This window comes from Pan troglodytes, chromosome 18 (genome assembly GCF_028858775.2).
Source record: "Pan troglodytes isolate AG18354 chromosome 18, NHGRI_mPanTro3-v2.0_pri, whole genome shotgun sequence".
NCBI classification, from domain to species: Eukaryota; Metazoa; Chordata; class Mammalia; order Primates; family Hominidae; genus Pan; species Pan troglodytes.
In genome coordinates this window covers 26,724,417-26,746,177 of record NC_072416.2, presented here as the reverse complement: position 1 = coordinate 26,746,177, position 21,761 = coordinate 26,724,417, and the positions used below count along the sequence as shown (strand labels likewise).

The 21,761-nt window shown below is 43.0% G+C and overlaps 1 protein-coding gene across 4 annotated transcripts in view; it reads right to left on the bottom strand.

Moving 5' to 3' along the window:
• PRKCB (protein kinase C beta) overlaps nt 1-21,761 on the bottom strand; it is a 380,988-nt gene that overhangs the window by 90,634 nt on the left and 268,593 nt on the right. For all 4 annotated transcript variants that reach the window (XM_016929638.4, XM_003315019.7, XM_054668319.2 and 1 more), the window contains 2 exons: nt 17,009-17,105; nt 5,959-6,105 (listed from right to left, as the gene is read on the bottom strand). In XM_016929638.4, the coding sequence (XP_016785127.1) occupies nt 5,959-6,105; nt 17,009-17,105 (244 nt within the window). The remainder of the gene's footprint in view (nt 1-5,958; nt 6,106-17,008; nt 17,106-21,761) is intronic.

Genomic DNA, 21,761 nt, shown 5'->3' with positions numbered 1-21,761 from the left:
TTGTGGAATCCAGGTGGTGGGTGTTATAGATGTTCATTATGCAATCATTTCAACTTTTCCATTTTTTAAATTTTCATAATGAAATGTTGAAGAAAAAGTTTAATGAAAGCAGGGACCATGAGTATATTACATAAAAGGAATTGGTCTATACACATTTTATATTGCCAATCATAATGTTCCATAATTTGCTTTTTTTTTTATTTGATATGTTATGAAAATCTTTCTATGATGACAGATAGATGATTGATTGATTGATTGATGATACGTAGACAGATGATAGATAATAAGATAGACAGATAATAGGTAAATAGATGATAGATGATAAACAGATGATAGATATAGATGACAGATGATAGATGATGGGTAGATAGATAACAGAAAGATGATAGGTAGATAGATGATAGATTAGATAGATAGATGGATAGATAGATAGATAGATGCACGTGCATGAGAGAGGGACAGAGAGAGAGAGGAGAGAGTCACTTCATTTTTTTTTTTTTTGTATTTATTATGAATATACCATTTGGGCTATTTCTGTTTTCCAGTAAATACCATTTTTACATAGATCTTCTGTGCTGAAGCTTCTTTCAGCTTCTTTATGGTTATAGATCTATGTCCACTATAGCACACCAGCTGCCTCCCCTAGCTCCTTTCTGACCCCCTGACCCCATCTCAACTCACGTACATTAGCTCAGTTCCATCCATAGGCAAGAGTCAGGGGTATAAGAGAACAAGAAAGCCTCCATTCAAACTTTCCTGCATACTATTTTTTAAAGACGTGGATCATACAAATCATTACCATGAGCACATATGAAGTCTCAGAAGACACACAGTATTAGCATTCATTAAATATTTAATGCATGTTTATTATGGCAGCACATTAGGGTTAGAGGAATCACGTTTATAATATGAAGAGTTATCCTTGTGCTGTGTATATACTTGATCAAGTATTTGCTGTATTTACTTTATAAGGTAAGCTTGTATCATCAATCCGGACGGTACAAATCTGCCCAATTTATATATGTGCAGCATAATTTTGACTCCAGCAATCATTCAAAGTTCAATTCTTGAAAGACGTTGGCAAAACTCAAAGTTTCAAGGCATTATAAAAACGGACAGTTAAGGATAAAATTCTAAGCACCATTAAGCAATAAATGAAAAACCACCTATTGGGTACTATGCTCACTACCTGGGTACAATATACCCATGTGACAAACCTGCGCATGTATCCTCTGTATCTAAAATAAAAGTTGAGAAATAAAATAATTTTTAAACGTGAATGACACATTTGAATGCTCTGTATTAAAAGTCGGAAGGCAACTACCTCCGAGTAAGCCAGCCATGCCAACAGGCCCTGCTTTGGTAAGATAGCCCTTCCAGGTAAACACTTCTGCCTGTTTAAAAAAACAAACTCTCCACAGTTTTCTTCTTTTGAAAGATTTTGAAACGGGCTTACACATTTGAAATTCAATGTCCTTCACCATTGCTTCCTGCCTTGTTTCATTTTTACAGGGCTTACCAAAAGGCTTGTGCCATTCCCTAGTTGCCCCACAAATTATTAGTGGGGCTGTTGTTGTTGTTGTTGTTTGAGACAGTGTCTTGCTCTGTCACCCAGGCTGGAGTGCAGTGGCACGATCTCGGCTCACTGCAACCTCCGCCTCCTCGGTTCAAGTGATTCTCCTGCCTCAGCCTCCTGAGTAGCTGGGAATACAGGCGCCTGCCACCACGCCCGGCTAATTTTTGTACTTTTAGTAGAGAGAGGGTTTCACCATATTGGCCAGGCTGGCCTCGAACTCCTGATTTTGTGATCTGCCCACCTTGGCCTCCCAAAGTGCTGGGATTACAGGCGCAAACCACTGCACCTGGCCATTAGGGTTTAAAAACATGTTTTGTTTTGTTTTGTTTTGTTTTCCTGGGTTAAGGGAGGTGGAAACAGATTACCCCAAAGCCCCATCACTTTCATCTTCCGAAGGGGAAGAGCAAATCACTGCAGCTGTGTTCTTCTGTTTATGGAGATTGATCTATATACCTAACCAGACTGCAAAATGTTCAAAGTTGGAATTCAAATATAAAACCTGCATTAATTTACAACCCTAGTTGGCAACACTAGAGTTGCAAAGGATCACTCTGTTTTAAAGGATCATAGAGGTGTTTGTTATTCTACTTTGCTTTCATGACTTACTGTTGTTTTCATCTATGATTTATTTGATGCTATATCTCCAGTCTGGAACAGAGTTCTCAATTATTATAACGGTTTCCATGGAGACATATGATCTATTCTCTCATTGCTCCCCAGTGATTCATTCTCCTACGACTCCACCCACTACCCCCCAACCCCAATCCTTTCCATGGGACTCTCCAGAACTTCCAATCCTCCATCAAACATCCTCTCGTCTGTTTTGTTAAGTGATCAAAAACAGACATAGTACACGAACTTTTGAGTTAATAAGGACAAGAATAAAAATGTTAAATTAGCTCAGGGGGACTGGAAAGACACAAATTAACTGAATAAAAGTGTTCACATAGGGAAAGCAGTAGCAGTAAGTGGTCAGAGAAAGATGTGAACTTGGGTAGGAGCAGGACTTCTCAGTGTTTATCCTTTTAATATAATCTTAATGATGAATCATGTGAATGCATTGCTTATTAAGAATATCATGGCCGGGCGTGGTGGCTCACACCTATAATCCCAGCACTTTGGGAGGCTGAGGCAGGCGGATCACCTGAGGTCAGGAGTTCAAGACCAGCCTGACCAACATGGAGAAACCCCGTCTCTACTAAAAGTGGAAAATTAGCTGGGCGTGGTGGCGCATGCCTGTAATGCCAGCCACTCAAAAAGGCTGAGGCAGGAGAATCACTTGAACCTGGGAGGCGGAGGTTGCGGTGAGCTGAGATTGTGCCATTGCACTCCAGCCTGGGCAACAGGAGAGAAACACCGTCTCAAAAAAAAAAAAAAAAGGAAAAAAGAAAGCATATATATATATATATGCTTTATTTATATATATATAAATAAAATTTAGGACAGGTGCGGTGGCTCACACCTGTAATCCTAGCACTTTCCGAGGCCACGGCAGGATGATTGCTTGAGCTTATAAGTACTTGAGCAGCCTGGGAAACATAGTGAGACCATGTCTCTACAAAAAAATACAAAAATTAGGTCAGGTGCAGTGGCTCATGTCTGTAATCCCAGCACTTTAGGAGGCCGAGGCGAACGGATCACATGAGGTCAGGAGTTCAAGACCAGCCTGGTCAACATGGTGAAACCCTGTCTCTATTAAAAACTACAAAAATTAGCCGAGCGCGAGACTGAGGCAGGAGAATCACTTGAACCCTGGAGGTAGAGGTTGCAGTGAGCCGAGATGGCGCCATTGCACTCCAGCCTGGGCAACAGAGTAAGATTCTGATTGAAAAAAACAAAAACAAAAATTAGCCAGGCATGGTGGTGCATGCAGTTATTTGGGGGTCAGAGAAAGATGTGAACTTGGGTAGGAGCTGGACTGCTTGAGTCCAGCATGTCGAGGCTGCAGTGAACCGTAATGCACCACTACATTCCAGCCTGGACAACAGAGTGAGACTCTATCTCAAAAAGAAAAAAAAAGTGCTCATTTAATTTGTAAAAACTCAGCTTATTAGAACCTCTTCTTTATTTAGGCCACTTTCTTCCTCATCATCAGAGAAACTGCTCCATGTTTGAAATCTCAATGCCTCAATTCTTCCTAACATTTTACGTATCTTGACCTCATCCATTTTTTTTTCATCCCTAGACTTCTAAACTCCCTTTTTCCCACCCAGATGATGACCCTCTTTATGCTAGATATCTTCCCCAACCCAATCTAGATACCATTTTCATTCATGTATTCAACACGCTTTTCTTGAGCACTTGGTACAGGCTCTGTGGATCTGCAGTGGACATCTCTCTTCCCAGAATCCTTAACTCTCTTTCTTCCATAATCTTCTAGTTCACTGATTCTACTAATCCCACGCTTAGTTCAAATCCACCATCTCCTTCTCCATCTCCACCCCAGGGATACTCAGAGCTGCTGGTAAAAACCATACAACGTTGTGGACCACTGCCAACTGCCTATTCCCAACCTTAGGGACTGGATGGGCCATCTTACTGGCTGCCCTTACTCTCTATTCCCATCCCATGCTGAAGCTCTTCAGACTTTGAGCCATCATTTCAGATCCCTTAGTCCATCTCAGTGGATGCCCTTGCCACCCACAGACAGACAGAATCCACGCATTCAATCTAGGCACTGAATGAATTCCATCCCTAGGCTCTGAAAACACAGTGGCGACCACGACGGAGAAGATCCCTACTCTTGTGGAGCTTAGACCTTAGAAACGGAAGAGAGAAAAAATCAACAAGGACACAAGAAAAGCATCGCTCAGTGATGGGTGCTATGAGAGAGTTAAACATAATGGACAGTGAATGAGCGGCAACTTTTCAGTGGGTAGTTGGGGAAGATTTTTCAGAAGAAGTGGCGTCTAAGTTGAGATGTGAATTGCAGGAAGCAGCCGGCCTTGCAAACAGCAAAGGGAGCTGAATCACAAAGCCTCTAAGGGAGGAAGGAGCTTTGTGTGTTTCAGTGACCCAAGAGCTGATGTTGTGGCCAGAGCACAGTGGGTGATGGGGAGGAGAAAGAAGAAAAGAAGTCACACAGAGAACAAGGGCCAGATGATAAAGGGTGATACAAGCTAAGGATGTAACATAGAATTTCTTCTAATTGGATGGAAAGTCATTGGAGGGTCTTAAGCAGGGGAGCCCCTTGACCTAATGTAAGCTTTAAAAAATTATTACGGCTGCGAAGTATAAAGTAAATTAATTATAGGTAACGAGATTGGGATTGCAATTAATTATAGGTAACGATTAATTATAGGTAAAAAGATTGGGATTGGGATTAATTACAGGTAACAAGATTGGGATTGAGAAACCACTGAGGAGTTTCTGCAGTTATCCAGGTGATATTAATGATTAGATTTGGGTGGTACTAGAGAGATGAAGAGAAGTTAGTGAATACATGATATACTTTGAAGGAACTGTCAGAATTCGCCAATGCATTGTACATGGCTGAGGGGGGCAGTGGGCAGGAACGGTGGGAATACAGGAAAGAGGGAAGCTCAGGGATAACTCCCAGGTTTTTGGCTTATGCTACATAGATGGAAAAGAAATTTATATTTTTTGCACACCTGAGTTCATGGTATGAGATTTATGCTAGACATCTTTGTGGCACGCAAAGGGACTAAAAACCCCAAAACAACACTAAATGAGTCAGAAATACTTATAACACAATCTCAACTTCAGTAAAACAGCATCTCGCAGTATCTATAAAAGCGTCCAGAACCACTGTATGAGTCCCAGGGTCATCCTTCCACTGTGCTACTGTTTGAAAGGAACCGTTTCCGTTCTTGGCTGTCAGAGTGATCTTTTCCAAAAGGCAAATCCGATCCTGTCACTGCTCTGCTTAAAAAGGTTCAATGGCTCCCCGCTGCACTGTGAATGAAACCCAAACTCCTCATTGTAGCTTATAAGGTTTGCATCCTTGGGCCCTGCTTATCTCTGCAACATCACGTCCTATACCTCCTTCTGCTAGTGACATTTTGCCCCAACACCTTCTGATGGTTCCTAGGATGCACCCAGCCTGTCCCCACCTTGGAACTTTTGCACTTGCTCTCTTCTGAGAACATTCTTTCCTAGCTCTTTGAAAGCATAGCTAGTTCTTTCTCATCATCCAGGTCTCAGTATACGTGTCACCTCCTCAGACTGAACGGGTCGCCTTTTTGTTTGTGACACAGCACTCCATTCATTTCCTTCGTGGTATTCATTACAAAGTGTGGTGTGGCTCTATTTACTTCTTACTCTCTCTCCCACTAGGACATCCGTCCCATAGGAAAAGCAAATGTGCCTGCGTTGTTAGATGTTCCTTCCAAAGCAGGTGGAGCCACCAAATCATACCATACCTTGCCAAAGCTGCCTTTCCCCAGCACCATTAGGAAGTTAAAATCGGTCAGTTTCATCCGGTCTCTGTTGCCATTGTTGTCAAATTTGGAGACAGTGTTGGTCGTCTTTTCTTCCGGGACCTTGGTTCCCTGACTGATCTTGGCCCTCTGCAAAAAGGAAGCACACAGAAAACATGCTCAGGGTTTGAGGACGATCTTGTAGGAAGGCACAGGCACACAATGGGAAGCTGTAGTTCCTGCAGCTCCGGCACCCTGTCCCCATGAAAAGCATAGCCATGCATCACTCCACAAGCCTGAAACCTGTCAGACATCCTTTGCAACTCCATCTTTCTTTTATCCCTCATGTCTCAACCATAACCAGAACTGTCATTTCTTTCCTCCCAGCTGTCTCTAGAATTCATCTACTTCTTTCCATCTCAACCATCACTACCTGCCATCGTCTCTCACCTGCACAAGGCACAGTGATTTCCCTTACACTGGGTTTCACACACAACCACAGTGAGCCTCTCATCCAACCAAGTCCCCTCCTGCTTAAAATGCCTCAGTGGCATCCCATCATTTTCAGGGTAAAGATCGAGGTGCTTTCATGGACTTGTATGTTTAGGCCCTACCTGGCTTTCCAGCTCCATCATTGCTAGGGTGCTTCTTCTCTGCAATGTAGCTTCATTCTCCTTTCACTCCCCTGGATGTCCCAGGCCCCTCCAACCACAGGGCCTTTGCACCTGCTGCTGCTACTGTGGTACAAATGGCTATTCTCTCCCCTTCAGCAACCCAGCTTGGGGTTCACATTTTCATGGCTCAGGGAAGCCCTCATCGATTCTCTCTGTCTGCACTAGGTTCTCCTCTGATTTTCTTCCTTCATCCACTTCTCTTCCCATAAATACTGGAGGATAACTGCCTGTTCACTTGTTTCCTTCCAATAAATTGGAGACTGTTGTGGACACGGAATATTTCTCATTCTCCATGGTTTTCCTGACAACTAGTATAGTTCCCAACTAAATATTTGTTGCATAAATGGATGAGTGAGGGCCATGTGTGTCCTCAGTGCAATGGGAGAGGGACTCCTTGCCATGAGCTGTGGAATGGGGCTCAGAGTGGCAGCAGGTGCTTTGGAATGAGGCAAAAACTGGAAGCCATGAGTGGGAGACCTGCAGCTGCCAGGACTTCGTTACTGGATTCACGTTTAGCAGAGAGAAAACTGTGGAGTTAAAAGCTCATGTGTGGCTGGGCACAGTGGCTCACACCTGCAATTCCAACACTTTTTGATGCTGAGACAGGAGATTCGATTGAGGATAGAAGTTTGAGAACAGCCTGGGCAACATAACAAGACCCTGTCTCTACAAAAATAAAGAAAGTTAGCCAGGCAAGGTGGTGTGCACTTGTCATCCCAGCTACCTGGGAGGCCAAGGTGGGAGGACTGCTTTAGCCCAGGAGTTAGAGGCTGCTGTGAGCTATAATCACACCACTGCCCACCAGCCTGGGTGACAGAGTGAGATCCCATCTCTCTCTCACTAAAAAAAAAAAAAAAAAAAAAAGCCTCGTGGTAGAATCCTCTGACATGAATCAGCTGTGTGGCCCAGAACACATCAGTTAAGTCATAACATTCCTCTGCCCAATATATATACCATCCCATTATTCTCAAAGTAAAAGCCAAAGGCCACAGATGACTGAGCCCCTCTGGACCCCCTCTGATTTCAGCCTCCTTTCTACTTCCGCACTGGCCTCCTTGCTGCTCTCTGAATAAACCAAACATTCTCTTACCCCAGGGCCTTTGCACCTGCTGTTCCCTCTGCTCAGAGCACTCTTTCCCCAGAACTCTCTCACCTCTGATAAGAGGGCCCTTCCCTGAACACCCTACATAAAACTGCTCTCAGCAATCTCCATCCGCCTTACTTACTTGATTTTCTCTAAAACACTTGTCACCATCTTACAAACCATATATTTACTTGTTTCCCAATTTATCATCTTTCTCCTTATACCAGAATGTAAGCTCCCCAATGGCAAGGATTTTGTCTGTTTTGCTTTCCACTGTTTCCCTGGTACCTAGAGGAGTATGGCACAGAGAAGGCACTAAATTTGCATTTGGTGATTGAAGCTTCCTAAACATTCATCACCTTTTCAAGACATGGAGATGATGACATGAAATGATATATCACAGAGTCCTTAGTATCATTCCTGGCACACAACACATGCTCAGTGAATGGTAGCTATTATTATTGTTGCATTATTTGGTTGCTTTGAAGATAAAGAGGCAAAATAAATCTTTCCAAAGTTTTGAATATCAGGGAAGATTCATTCATTCATTCAGAAAACATTTATTGAGGCTGGATGTGGTGGCTGATGCCTGTAATCACAAAGCTTTGGAAGGCTGAGGCAGGACTGCTTGAGGCCAGGAGTTCAAGACCAGCCTGGGCAACACAGCCAGACCCTATCTCAAAAAAAATTTAATTAGCTGGACATGGTGGCAGTGGGCCTGTAGTCCCAGCTACTTGGGAGGCTTAAGGCAGGAGAATCCCTTAAGCCCAGGAGTTGGAAGCTGCAGTAAGCTCTGATCACTGTATTGCACTCCAGCCTGGGCAACAGAGCAAGACTCTGTCATAAACAAACCAACAAACAAATCAAAAATTCTTGTTGAGTACCTGCTACATGCTAAGTGCTGCTCTAGGTGCTGAGGATACATCAGAGGGCAAAATGGATACAGATACTCTCAAAAAACGTGCATTCTAGCTGGGATTGGATCCTCCATTCTGTGTCCAAAAGGTATGTTGGGGTTGCTGAAGTAGATAAACTGGTATTGGCAGCAGGAACAGCATTTATGGAACAGAGGGTAAGACACATTCAAGGAATGAAACATCGTCTGGCTGGATCATGAAATGCAAGGCAGATATGGCACAGGAGGCAGACAAAGTGTTGAAAGGACCTTAAGAAATTCAGGCTGACTATGAGCATGACAGGCAGCCTTTGAAAGGTTTGAAGCAGGGCTATGGTATGACCATACATATTTAACAGGTCACTCTGAGTGGAGAGGAGACCCCCCAGCACGTGGGCTGAGTGATCACTAGGAAGTCACTGCATTATCAAGGAGAGAAATGATGAGCCAGGCATGGTGGTGTGTGCCTGTAGTCCCAGCTACGCGGGAGGCTGAGGTGGGAGGATCCCCTGAGCCCAGGAGTTGGAGGTTGCAGTGAGCCATGATTGCACCACTGCACTCCAGCCTGAGTGATAAAGGGAGACCCTGTCTTAAAACAAAACAAAACAAAATGATGGACTCAGTTGTCTGCAGTGTAGACTGAACAAAGTGGATCTATTTGGGAGACAGACTGACCCCAGCTGGGTAGCAGATTGGGCAAGGGAGAAGGGAGATTGGAGATGAAGGACAGCTCCCCAGCTTCTGTTCTGACCAACTGGCAGGATGCTGGTTCTTTCCACTGAGATGAGAAGAAGCAGAGGAGGAGCAAGTTTGGAAGTGTGGGGAAGAGGGTGGGCAGAGATGACCAGTGTGATTTCAGGCATGTTGAGATCCCCTCATCCCCACAGCAGCTTAAAACTTCAAGGTTTATTTCTCCCTCATGGGGTGCATATTCCACTGTTACCATATAGGAACCATGGCTAACAAAGCATCCGCCATTTTCTCTTTATTCATGTTTTGAAACTTGAGGTGGGCACCGCAAAGTGCACCAATCTCATGTGCACAGTTCTGTAGATTTTGACAAATGTGCACACCCATGTACCCCAAACCCCAAACAAGACGCGGAACATTTCCATCACCCTCCAAAAGTTCCCAGTCGACGCCCCCCGCAACCCCCGCCACTAAGGCAATCTCTGTTCCAGTTTCTATCCCATAGGTCAGTTTTGTCTGTTCTTGAATTTCATCTGAACAGCATTGTAGAGTGTGTACTCTTGTGCCTGGCTTCTTTCACTCATCAAAATGTTCTTGAAATCCATCCATGTTTTTGCATAAATCGGTAATTTGTCTCTTTGTATTGCTGAATGGCACTCATTGTTGATGTTTATCCCGTCTCCTGTGTACAGGCATTTGAGTTGTTTCCCCTTTCGGCCTACTAACAACGCTGCTGTGAATATACTTGGTCAGTTTACTTTGTAGTAAGATATGTTGAGGTTTAACCCAAGTGTAAATACCCAGTAAGCAGTTGTATACATGGATTTGGGGCTTGAGCAAAGATATCTGGACTGGAGACAGAGATTTGGGGTGTAGAGGCAACGAGGGGGTAGTTAAAACTACAAGGTCATCTTATTTGCAATGGAAACTGCAAACAAAAGAGCCAGGGTAGGACAGAAGCCGTCTCACCTTTCTCGGGCTATGTCCTCACACCCTCCTAAATCATCACCCCCAAGCTGGCCTGACCCAAACACTTTCCCTACTCCCCTCCCTGCTCCACCACCCCATCACCTTAGCACCGTGTGTCCTGCCTTCTTTGAATCCTGGCTCAGGACCCATCTGATTCACAGTCTCCATTCTCCGGACTGTGAAGATCCAAGTCCTGCCTGCCCCAGTTCCCATTTCCCATCCTGGGAACTTTCCCATCCACCTGTGGGTCCCAGCACACACTCCCCATGAAACGTGAGCACGGACCTCAAACTTCCTGATTTCTTCATTTGACTTTGCGTAGTGGACAGATAAGGACTTTTTTGGGGGGGTGGGAAGAGGGGTTGATTTTTTCCTTGTCCTTCAAGGAGCAGCTAACAGCCTCATCCCTCAGCACTAGAAACTCCCTTCTCTCCTCTGAATCTGGGGCTGGCACCCCTCTTTCCTCCCTCCCTCCCAGCTTGCTTTTATAACTTTTCTCACGGGCATGTTAATTTAACTTCTAGAATCTAGATCAGAAGTCTAATAACCCTGGAAAAAAAAAGAAGTCTGATAACCCTGTTGGTCTGGTCTGCACAGCGTTTGTTGTCATTTTAATATTTAATTAGTTGCCAACTGTTGAAAATTTGGAGATATGAAAACCCAGATCCCCAGCTTCTTTTGAAGAAGGGGATCTGCTAACACTGGGTGATGCCAAGCTCTTTCGCCTTCTTGTTGTTTGCCTGGCTCCTGAAAACACCTGGGTTTGTGGCCCCTACTCAGTGAGCCTTCAGAGGACAGGAGCCCTGTCCTTTGTCCTTTGAAATATCCCATTGTTCCAAGGGGACAATGCCTAGCACACACTGCATCAAAGAGCGAACATTTTAAAATTGAGGCACAAATTAAACTCGTCCTTTATCTTGCTGTGTGGGATGTGCTTTCAGAAACAGGAATACACTAATGGTTGCCTTTTCATGTCTGCGATTTAGAGCCCTAGAACTCAATGCTAAGAGAGAAAGCAAATAGCATTTCTGAGCAAAGAGCCAAGCCACCTTCCAGACAGCACGAGGGGACAGTGGAGAAGCCCTGGCAGCCAGACTCTGGGCTCCACTCCTGATGATGAATGCCTGTCCTGGCTAAAACTGCAGATTCCTCTGCCACTCCACCCCTACAAGGAACTACTACAGGCACTCCCAGCTACCCAGCAGTGGGGCAGGGACCTCTGTAGGCTAGGAGTCCCTGTAGATTCTCCCTAACCTCCAAGCAGCCCTTCCAAAGCCCAGAAAGAGGATGTTCTGAGCTTTATTTATCCCGAAGGGGGAGCCGATAATTATAACAACCACCATGATGCTAGCATCTAACATCTGGATATGTATGACATGTGAGACACTGCTAAACGCATTACCTCATTCAATCCTCACATAACCTCATGAGGTAAGAAGTGCTATAATTCCCCATTTTACAGGTAGGGAATCAGAAGCTCAGAGAGACAAAGCAACTTGCTTACAGCCACTCAGCAAGGAGGTGGCAGAATTGGGATTCAAATCTAGGCAGTCTGGCTCTCAAGCAATCACACTTAACCATTAGGCTACATTGCACAGGTACAATCGCTGGTGTTCCTCCAAGACACCACCAGCATGCTGCTCTCTACACCTGGGGCTGCTAACAGCAAACACCTGTGATTCTTTGCCTGTAGCTTATTTTCTGGTTATAGGAGCGGGCACAGCGCACAGGGCACATTGAAAGTGCGGGTGAGTGGATTTCCCTGGGAGCAGCCCTTAGCCTGCAACAGAAGGGGAGCCGACGGATAACCCCTCAGCTTCCTGTCCCTTGATTGGCAAATTCTGAGGCATGCATTCCGCGCTGACTTGAGAGTTCTCCAGCTGGGTTAAACCCTAGCTGCCCACAGCAGTAGTCTGCTTGATAATACTTACTTTCCTGGTTTCCCACCTTTTCTGGCAATGCTTCCTTATTAACTTATGGTGCTTCCAGGATCACCTCTCAAATAAAGTACTTGCACTTGAATCCTTATAGTCTGTTTCTGGGAAAACTCAAACCCAGGACAATGACTGGCTCTGGGACCTTAAAAAGTTACTTAAACCTCTGTGGGCTTCAGTTTCTTCATTTGTAAAAGTAAAATGGCGTGATAATAGTACCTACCATTCTAGGTTGTTGTAAGGATTAAATTACCTGAGTTAATATTTGCAAAGCACTTAGAATCATAAATGGCACACAGTAAGCACTTTGTTATACAAATAAATTTTAAGACTCTGAGAAATCCCACTGTGCGCCATCCAAAATGGAGTCTTCTTTTCCCAAGCCCACGGTCGACTGAAAGCCCCCTAAGCAAACAGCCAGCTCTGATGTTCTGAAGTATACCACGTGTGGTAACTGCGCCAAGCTCACACTACCATGAAATTCTATTACCCCAATTCTAGCAGCTCGATTTTACTGTCACTCAGAATTCCTCCAGATAAGAGGCTTGAAAGTAATTTCTGAGTCATTCCGGGTGCTAATTGGTTATCGCCCAGGGATTACATTTCTCATGTTCAAGGTCAACTGAAATTCCTCTGTGAGCCTGAGAACAATTTTCGGTCTGTTGGAAACATTTTTTTTAATCAACAACTACAGTATGCAGCGATTATAATTCAGGCATAAACAAGCATTTGCAGGCTCTTGCTAGAAATAAAGGGACACAATTTCTTGCATGCGGATAAAACAGTCTCCTATTCCAAGCCAATTACTGGCCCAGACAAATGCTCTGTTTGTGTAGCAAATCTTTTCCTTGGTGTTCTGAAATGTCACCCCAGCTGCCCCAGGACAGAAAAAAATCATTTTGCAAAACTGAGACTTGGTTATATACAAGAAAATACTGGCCTTGTGTTTTTCACCCGTAATAGTACATTTCTATAACAGCAGCAAATGGATACCACTTCATCAGCAAGTTGGGGGAAAGAGACAGAAAGTGTTCTCTGGAAGGACTGCCTTCCTGTCTTAATTTTTATCAAACAGTGTCCAGTTTTTAGTTCTACTTGGAGGGAAGGTTCTTTTTTCAGTTCACTTGGGCTTGAGTCCAAGACTTTGGGAACAAGCCTCTGTTATCAAGGTCACTGGAGAATGACTGATAAGCTCAAGGCCAATGTGTCTGTTCCACTTGTTTCCAGGAAGGGAGGACCCCACTGGGTCAGAACTATCACTATCTTCCAGCATGTGGGGTGGGCATAGGCTCAAGACAAGGAATTTGGGAATACGTAAGTGCTATTTCTTTTTTTATTTTTTTAAAAATATATATTTTTTAATAATAGAGGTAGGGTCGCTATGTTGCCAAGGCTGGTCTCGAACTCCTGGGCTCAAGCAATCCTCCTGCCTCAGCCTCCCAAAGTGCTGGGATTATAGGCATGAGCCACCGTGCCTGGCCCCTAAGCGCTATTTCTATCAAGTTGAGGGGAGAACAAACTTGATAGTTTGTTTCTTTCAACAAACAAACTTGTCCTTTATCTTGCTGTGTAGGATGTGCCCTCAGAAACAGGAATACACTCACTAATGGTTGCCTTTTCATGTCTGCAATTTAGAGCCCTAGAACTCAAAGCCCCGTAACCAAACAGAGGCAACCAACTCTGACGTACTGAAATACACCACGTGTGGTAACTGGGCTCTTGGGATAAATGCTAAAATCCTTGGGATATCACGCCTGTAATCCCAGCACTTTGGGAGGCCGAGGCAGACGGATCACGAGGTCAGGAGATCGAGACCATCCTGGCTAACATGGTGAAACCCCATCTCTACTAAAAATACAAAAAATTAGGCAGGCGTGGTGGTGGGCACCTGTAGTCCCAGCTACTCGGGAGGCTGAGGCAGGAGAACGGCGTGAACCCAGGAGGCGGAGCTTGCAGTGAGCCGAGATCGCACCAGTGCACTCCAGCCTGGGTGACAGAGCAAGACTCTGTCTCAAAAAAAAAAAAAAAAAGAAAAAATCCTTGGGATAAATGCTCTTGGGTAAATGCTCTTGGGATAAATGCTAAAATCTTTGGGATAAATAGTCTTGGGAAAAATGCTCTTGGGTAAATGCTCTTGGGATAAATGCTATCCTTGGGATAAATACTCTTCGGATAAATGCTAAAATCATCGGGATAAATACTTTTGGGATAAATGCTCTTGGATAAATGCTCTTGGGATAAATGCTAAAATCCTTGGGATAGATACTCTTTGGATAAATGCTAAAGTCCTTGGGATAAATACGCTTGGGATAAGTGCTCTTGGGTAAATGCTCTTGGGATAAATGCTAAAATCCTTGGGATAAATATTCTTGGGATAAATGCTAAAATCCTTGGGATAAATACTGTTCGGATAAATGCTAAAATCATTGGGATAAATACTTTTGGGATAAATGCTCTTGGATAAATGCTCTTGGGATAAATGCTAAAATCCTTGGGATAAATACTCTTGGGATAAATGCTAAAGTCCTTGGGATAAATACTCTTGGGATAAGTGCTCTTGGGTAAATGCTCTTGGGATAAATGCTAAAATCCTTGGGATAAATACTCTTCGGATAAATGCTAAAGTCCTTGGGATAAATACTCTTGGGATAAATGCTAAAATCCTTGTCAAGGCCAGCACAGCCCTACGTACTGTGACTCATGCCTACTTCCTCAGCCTTTCCTTGGACTCTCTTTGGCTTTCTCTGCTCTACCCAGGCTGGTCTTCTTTCAGTCTCACATCGTTGCTATATAACCCCCAACCACAGGGCCTTTGCACATGCTGTTTGCAGAACAGAATACATTTTCCCCTCTTTTTACATGGTAAACTTCCATTGCTGTTTCCTCTCTGACACCTCCCCATTCTCTCAAACTACGCGACATTTCTCTTGTACATGTTCTCAAGGTACCTGACCTCTCTTTCCCAGGACTTTACATGGTCTTTACACATTTTTTTTTATTTGTGTGTGTCATTATTTGACGAATAACAATAATAAAAATTCATTTCATTTTAGCTATGCTATTATATACATTTTTGGGGAGTTAGTAGGCCATCATGGTTTATCTAGAATTGATCATCTCTCACCAGACTCAGTGTATTGAGTTTGTGGGAACAAAATAATGTGCTTTTCCTCAGGAAACTACTAAAATCACTCAATGCACATATAATGTAAGTATTCAAACCTATCTTCCCCCAAACATTTTCTTTGTAAAGCAAGGATGTGTCCTATATACCTGCTGCTCTTAGGTAGCTGAAAATGGTGTTTATTTGTCCCCGTAGAAGGAAAGGGATTTATTTCAGGTAGGAGCAGAGCCAGCAATGTAACTCAAGGTCACAGCCAAGGGCTTTCCATTTGATAAAACTATTCTCTGGGAAGATCTACCCCCAGGGTATTTCATGAAGTCATTAGCACAATCAATTCCATTCGTTAACTATATAGCATCATTCTGTCAATAGAGCCAATCCAGATTCCATCCATCAGCAAGCCTAGTTGACTCAGCCTCCAAAATATATCACTTCTCTGTCTACTTATTTTTTTTTTTTTTTTGAGATGAAGTCTCGCTCTGTTGCCCAGGCTGCAGTGAGCCGAGATCGCACCACTGCACTGCAGCCTGGGCAACAGAGCATTACTGATCATGCAGTGGCATGATCTTGGCTCACTGCAGCCTCTGCCACCCAGAGAAATTCTTGTGCCTCAGCCTTCCGAGTAGCTGGTATTACAGGTGTGCACCACCATGCCTAGCTAATTTTTTTGTATTTTTAGTAGAGACTGGGTTTAACCATATTGGCCAGGCTGGTCTCCAACTCCTGACTTCAAGTGATCTGCCTGCTTCAGCTTCCCAAAGTGCTGGAATTACAGGTGTGAGCCACCGCACCCGGCCCTCTGTCTACTTCTTTCATTCACCATGACTACCATTCCAGTCCAAGTCACCATCAAAATGGTGGGCAGTGAATGAGCACTTTTGAAGAAATGTCTAAGCCTGAATGCAGACAGGGAAGCAGGAATAACTTCATAAGGCAAGGGCATTTAATTGGGGTCTTGAAGGATTAATCAGAGTTTTCTAGGAGATAAAACAACCTTGCAAAGGCTCAGAGTCATGAAAAGTCTTAGTAGAAACCATGCCATAAACAGGAAAATCAGCACAGCAGCAAACCTAACTGGTTCCCACTGATGAAAGAAAGGAGATGAAGAAAGAAGAGAGAGACAAGAGAGAGGAAGAGAGAGAGAAAGGGGAGAAAGAATGAAAAGAGAGAGGAAGGAGGAAGAAAGAAAGGAAAGGGGGGAGGGAGGGAGGAAGGAGGGAAGGAAGGAAGGGAGGAAAGGAAGGAAGGAAGAAAGGAAGAAGGAAGGAGAGAGAAAGAAACAAAGGAAGGACAGAGAGAGAAAGAAAAGAAAGAATGAGAGGGAAAGAGAAAGAGAGAGGAAGGAGGGCAGGAAGGAAGGAAAAAACAAAGAAAAGGGGGATAAAGAAAGCAAGCAAGAAAGAAAGCAAGAAAGCAAGCAAGCAAGAAAGCAAGCAAGAGAAAGCAAGAGAGAAAGGAAGAAAGCAAGAAAGCAAGCAAGAGAAAGCAAGAGAGAAAGGAAGAAAGCGAGAAAGCAAGCAAGTAAGCAAGAAAGAGAGAAAGGAGAAAGAAGGAAAGAAAAGAGAGAGGAAGAAGGAAGGAAGGAGAGAAAAAAAGCATAAGAGAGAAAGAGAAAGAAAGAGGAGGGAGCAGAAGGAAAGAAGGAAAAAAAAAGAAAGAAGAGAGAAAGAAAAGAAACCTCACCTCAAATTTCTGCCGCAGTTCTTCATTGGCCTCACTTCCTTCCGGTGGCACAGGCACATTGAAGTACTCGCCTTCCTCCTGGCTCAGTAACTTAAACCTGAGGGAGACAAGGGGGTGGGACACATTTCATGACTCTACTCGATATTATTTTATTGATCAGCATATGAAAAGGAGGCCTATATAAAGCTCTACTTGAAAAAATATATGTTGAGGGTTTTTTGGTTTGTTTTGGTTTGTTTTTCAGTATGTTGGGTGGGGGTAGTGTGCATGGTACACTACCAGGTACACTATGTATTTTTGTAACTCTTCCATGAAAAAAATGTATATCACATGTACATAGGAGGCAAAGTTCTCACTCTCTCTATATACACACTTACACAGTTTTCTTAGTTATATCTTTAAATTACTGTATATTTTTACCTACTTTTTGTCCATTAAGTAGTTTCTTATTCTGAAAGAATGCTATGAAGATCCCTCATCGTAAATTTCTTGTTGTTGTTGTTATTGTTGTTGTTGCTTTTAGAGATAGGGTCTCACTCTGTCACCCAGGCTGGAGTGCAATAGTGCAATCACAGCTCACTGAAGCCTCGAGCTCCTGGGTTCAAGCGATCCTCCTGCCTCAGCTTCCTGAGTAGCTGGGGACTATAGGCATGTGCCACCATGCCCAGCTAATTAAACAAAAAAATTTTTTTTTGTAGAGATGGGAGTTGGCTATGTTTCCCAGACTAGTCTTGAATTCCTGACCTCAAGTGATCTTCTCACCCTATCCTCCCAAATTGCAACCCCCACTGCCTGACTGTGAATACACTCTTGTCATGCTCTTCCAGCATTTCTACCTTTCACCCTACATAGGGTGCATAGGGTGCCACTTTGCCATCCTGGCACTCAACTGCATTTAGGTGACCATGGACTTGACTTCATGATGCTATTTTCTCTGCAAAAGTTTCCCCAAAATGTGCTGTAGTCAGCCTTTTGAGAAACAGCATCCCTTAGTGGTTAAGCGCACAAGCCCTGGAGTCAAACCATGTCTGGGTGCAAATCTCATCTCATAACCTTAGACAGGCTGATTAGCCTCTCTGGGCCTCTGTTTTTCTCATCTATAAATTGGAATACAAATTCCTTTTTCATAGAATTCTTGTGAAATTGAAATGTAATGACGCATGTAAAATGATAAGCACAGCACTTGGCATTCAGCAAGTATTCAATTAGTGGCATCATCATGATTATTATTACTGTGACTAATGTCATTATTATTATTTTAGAGACAGGGTCTTGTTCTGTCACCAAGGCTGGAGTGCAGCAGCACAATCATAGCTCACTGCAGCTTTGACCTCCTGGGCTCAAACAATCCTCCGGCCTCAGCTTTCAATTAGCTGAGACTAAAAGCACATCCCACCACACCTGGCTGTTTTTTTTTTTTTTTCTTTTTTTTCTTTTCTGGCAGAGATAGGGTCTTGCTATGTTGCTCAGGCCAGTCTTGAACTCCTGGGCTCAAGCAATCCTCCTGCCTCAGCATCCCAAGTAGCTGAGATTATAGGCACATCCCACCATGCCCAGCTACTACTAATATAATAATAAACATGGGGGCTTCAGTTTGTTTCTTGACCACAAAGATTTTTTCAGCTAGTAAGAGGATGAGATGAGTGTGAGGAAAGAAAAGGGACATTCTAAAAGCATTTGAATCAGTGGGAAAGAAAAAAGACCCCAAAACTCCTCGCTCTCAAAGATCATTCCTAACCAAAGTTTAAAATTTTCATCACAATGTTTTCTCTCCATTCACGAATCTTCTTACGCAGCTTCCAAAAATGGGCTAGGTGATTCAAAGCAGAGAAGACAATTTGAGCCTCTACGCCTCCACATTTAATATTCCAAATTTTCTTCCGAAATTCCACGGAAATTACCAAAAGAAATATAAAAACAAGAGAGCATCTGTATCTTTGCTGGAAATCGAGAAGGGTGCTATCCACACAGCAGGGACTTCCAGGGATTCCTACAAATTAAAGTAATAGAAAGAAAACAGAGCTATTTTGGGTAAACTTTAACTTTATCCATTCAGATGCTACCTTTGTGGATTTTGCTAGATTTGTATATCAGCGTTGAAATATCTGTTTTACTTTTTTAATAATAAATTTAATTTTAAAGGACACTTTTTATTTCTTCCTTGGAAGGAAATTCAGTATCACTTGTTACAAATAGAAAATAATTGTTAAAAACAAACAAAACAAAACAAACAAAAAGATAAACAGGTTGTCGTGGTGGCTCATGTCTGTCATCCTAGCACTTAGAGAGGCTGAGGAAGGAGGATCATCTGAGGCCAGGAGTCCAAGATCAGCCTGGGCAACATAGCGAGACCCTGTCTCTACAAAAAAATTTAAAAAATTTAGCTAGGTATGGTGGCGCATGCCAGTAGTCCCAGCTACTTGAGAGGCTGAGGTAGGAGAATCGCTTGAGTCCAGAAGGTCAAGGCTGCAGTGAGCTATTATTGCACCACTGCACTCCAGCCTGGGTGACAAAGCAAGATCCTGTCTCTCAAAAAAAAAAAAAAAAAAAAAAAGGTCGGGCATGGTGGCTTATGCCTGTAATCCCAGTACTTTGGTAGACCAAGGTGGGCAGATCACCAGGTCAGGAGATCGAGACAACCTGGCCAACATGGTGAAACCCCATCTGTACTAAAACCACAAAAAAATTAGGTGGGCATGGTGGCACGTGCCCGTAGTCCCAGCTATTCGGGAGGCTGAGGCAGGAGAATCGCTTGAACCCGGGAGGCAGAGGTTGCAGTGAACCGAGATTGCTCCACTGCACTCCAGCCTGGGCAACAGAGCGAGACACCGTCTCAAGAAAAAAAAAATAAACAAATGGAAATCAAGGAAATCAAGGTTATGCACGTGCAAGTAGATGGTGTTGCTTACTAAAGGCTCTCAATCGAAAGCCTGCCCCTGCCCCTTTTTAACGGGAGATCAGCGAAGAGCAAGTGTTAGAGTGTTAACGATATATCAGAGACCTCTGAGATTTTCTCTTTGCCATAATTTGAAGAACTGAAAGAACATTGACAAAATAATTGCTTTCTTGGGGCACAATTCAATATTATTTATGCCCTGACTGTGAACCATCTAGAGTATTTGGGGTCTCACACTTGGGAAAATACAGATAAAGGGGAATTGACCAGCTGTCATCCATAAAAGGTGCCCCAACAGAGCCCAATAATGACCCTGGCTGAGACCATCAACGACCGGGTGAGGGTTGCCGATTCCCATTCATATGCAAGAGGAGACATGTCAGTGCCTGGAGTAGCGGGCAGGGGCATGGTGCCACAGCGTGTGTTCACGGTGGCCAGTACGCCACAGAGTGAGTGAAGGACGCTGCCACTACTGCCTCCAAATAGGACACGTGTGCCCCCTCAGAGAGCAGCAGGACCCCTTCTGACTTTGAGATGCACAGAACCAACGTGAGGAAGATGGGCTCTCCATCTGGCTTGAGGGGTGCCTGTTATGCACCTGTCTCCACTGTAGCCCCGCCCAAATGTCAGGAACAGGACTCCTGATCTGACAAAACAGAATTCCAAAAAATACAAAAGACTCCTGTCTCCCTTTATCCAGATATGAAATGTTAGAACAAGGACACAGAAATGTCTGTGCTCACCCTTCTATAAGGATAGGTAAATAAGCACAATAGGATGTGTGAAAAATTTAGTCATTTAAATAGAAAGAAACAATGCAGAATCAAAGTAACTCCCATGAAATAAAACTGCTGCCAAAAGAGAGAACATTCTAGAAACTACCTAATTCATATTTGCAGTGAGATTCAAGAGGTTGGTGCATCTGTGAAAAGGGAACAAATACGAGAGTGGGAAAGACTACTTTCGGAAGAAAAATATAATCACTGAATTAAAAAATTCATTTGAGACAGTGAACATAGCATGGATAATTCAGATAACAATTAGTCAATGAAAAGAAAAACTTGAGAAATGTTTCTGGCAAGTGACTTGATATCTATCATATTAGATTGGAGTTGAACCGAATGCTTTATATACCATAAGAAAAATGCATATTACCAAAATTAATTTACAACATGAAAAGGAGGAGGAGGAACGTTGCAACATACATATGTCAGGAAAGACATATTAATATTCTTCTCATATAAAAAGTTCTTACAAGTCAATAAGAAAAAGGCAAAAGGACATAGTCATATATAAATATAAACAAATGGCAATATGCAAATGAAAATGTTCAACATAATTTCTAATACAATATGTGTATAATCTTTGTATCATATCTTTGAAATTTATAGCACTGGATGTTAATGTTAATAAACTGAAAAGTTTCATACAAGATTGATAAGACTGTAAATTGATTTTTAAAATTGTAGGACATTTTGGCAAACACTTTAATAATGTGTATATGCTTAAAGTCATCAATTCCAGGCTTAGAAATTTATTAGGAAATTATTAAAGCTGGGCACAAAAGTTTTGCCACAATTATGTTTATTGCGGATTATTTTTAGGTGAAAAATGCAAGGTACCAAATAGTATGCACAGTAAGATTTCATTTTTTGCTTCACTCTCTCTCTCTATAGGGTCAATAGTGGTTATGGGCACTGGGAATCTGGGGTCTCTGAAATTCTCCAATTTCTTATATTTTTCTAATAATTATTCAATTAACAATAATGACTAACACTTACTGAGTGCTATTTAGCAGACATTGGGCACCTCACTTATATTAACTAATTTGATACTGCAACAATCCTGTGACATAAT